The 1380-nt window shown below is 28.3% G+C and overlaps 1 protein-coding gene across 1 annotated transcript; it reads right to left on the reverse strand.

Annotated features, from left to right (window-relative positions):
- Positions 1-238: 238 nt before the first annotated feature.
- Positions 239-848, reverse strand: LOC131643058 (agamous-like MADS-box protein AGL29). The gene has a single exon (XM_058913206.1). The coding sequence runs from the start codon at positions 789-791 to the stop codon at positions 291-293; it is 501 nt and encodes a 166-aa protein (XP_058769189.1). The 5' UTR covers positions 792-848; the 3' UTR covers positions 239-290.
- Between the last annotated feature and the right edge of the window lie 532 nt (positions 849-1380).

Genomic DNA, 1380 nt, shown 5'->3' on the forward strand with positions numbered 1-1380 from the left:
TGAAATCAATATAATATCATTTTAAACACATTTTAAATAAAAAATAATACATATGCTTGACAAATTTGGTGAATAATAATTCAATGTAAAATAAAATAACCTGTAAAATAAAATATAAATTAAAATAAGAGAAATATTCATCATAATATTTATAATTTTACTCATAAGAAATAATATTTTTTTATTTCATTGAAATTATTTGAAATTCAATGCACAAACTTTGTATACATTACTCATTCTTTGCTTGATACCATTTTATAAATTAATACTTTTTCCTTTCTATTTGCGACTTAGTTTTTAATTCTAAATACCGGTTCCTTTGCAAGAAGCATCATAGATTCTGATATATCAAAATCACAAATACGCGATTTCACCATACCCTTAAACTCTATAAATGAATCTTTCAATTCATTGAGTTGAGTGCATTGGACCTCTTTGTATTTATTTAGGATCTCATCATGAACCTTAGCTTTCTTTTCAGCCTCATCTATTTCAACTTGAACATCATCAAGTTGTTGATTCAGATCCTCTATGTTAGAAGAAGAATTTTCTAACACATGATTTGGATTGAACTCTTTCTGAAGAAACTTCGACGCAAGACTATCAACACTCGGATTTCCAAACGAGTAAAGCTTATTCCCTGGTGAGAGCACAACAACAGCAATTTCAACCCCACATAAGATGGCAAGCTCATTTGCTTTTTTGAATAAGCCTGTTCGACGCTTGGAGAATGTGACTTGCCTCGCAGCAGAGTCTTTCACTCTCACAATTTCAATTTTGCGACGACCCATAATTCTCTCGCCTACACTACACAATTTACTACTAAAATAGAGAGGTTGAAAATAAGAAGTTATTGTAAAGGTTGTGGTTGTATTTATCCCTCTATGCCCCTATTTATATTATAGCACGGGGTCATTGGTTCTAAAATTATATTAAAATTTACATTTATTTTTATTAACATTTTTTCAAATAAAAGTTAGCTTTTTCTTAAGTCAAATAATATATTATTTCTTTTGCTCACTTTTTGATAATGATAATAATAAATTAATTAACATAAAATATTTATCTAATAAATTAAATCAAATTTTCTTAATAGAGAAAATACACCTCCGTACTATTAAACGTGTTGGATAATTTGAATAAAATAAAAGGTTAAATTACTCAACTCAAAATTCTTGATAAAAAGGGAGAAACCCTATTGATCATAATATAACTAACATATTCAATGGCAATATTGCTAGTTGTAATTTGAATGATATAGGTTATTCGGGTAGCACTTTTAGTTGGGCCAACAATCAAATTGGTAAAAACTTTATTCAGACCAGGGTGGATAGGTTCCTGGTTTTAGATAAGTGAAGGGATAAAAATCAATATTATTCT

Source organism: Vicia villosa, unplaced genomic scaffold, assembly GCF_029867415.1.
Source record: "Vicia villosa cultivar HV-30 ecotype Madison, WI unplaced genomic scaffold, Vvil1.0 ctg.006817F_1_1, whole genome shotgun sequence".
In the NCBI taxonomy this organism is placed as follows: Eukaryota; Viridiplantae; Streptophyta; class Magnoliopsida; order Fabales; family Fabaceae; genus Vicia; species Vicia villosa.

Excerpts from the sequence above, each read along its gene's own strand:
- LOC131643058 (XM_058913206.1), bottom strand. The coding sequence starts at position 791 with ATGGGTCGTCGCAAAATTGAAATTGTGAGAGTGAAAGACTCTGCTGCG.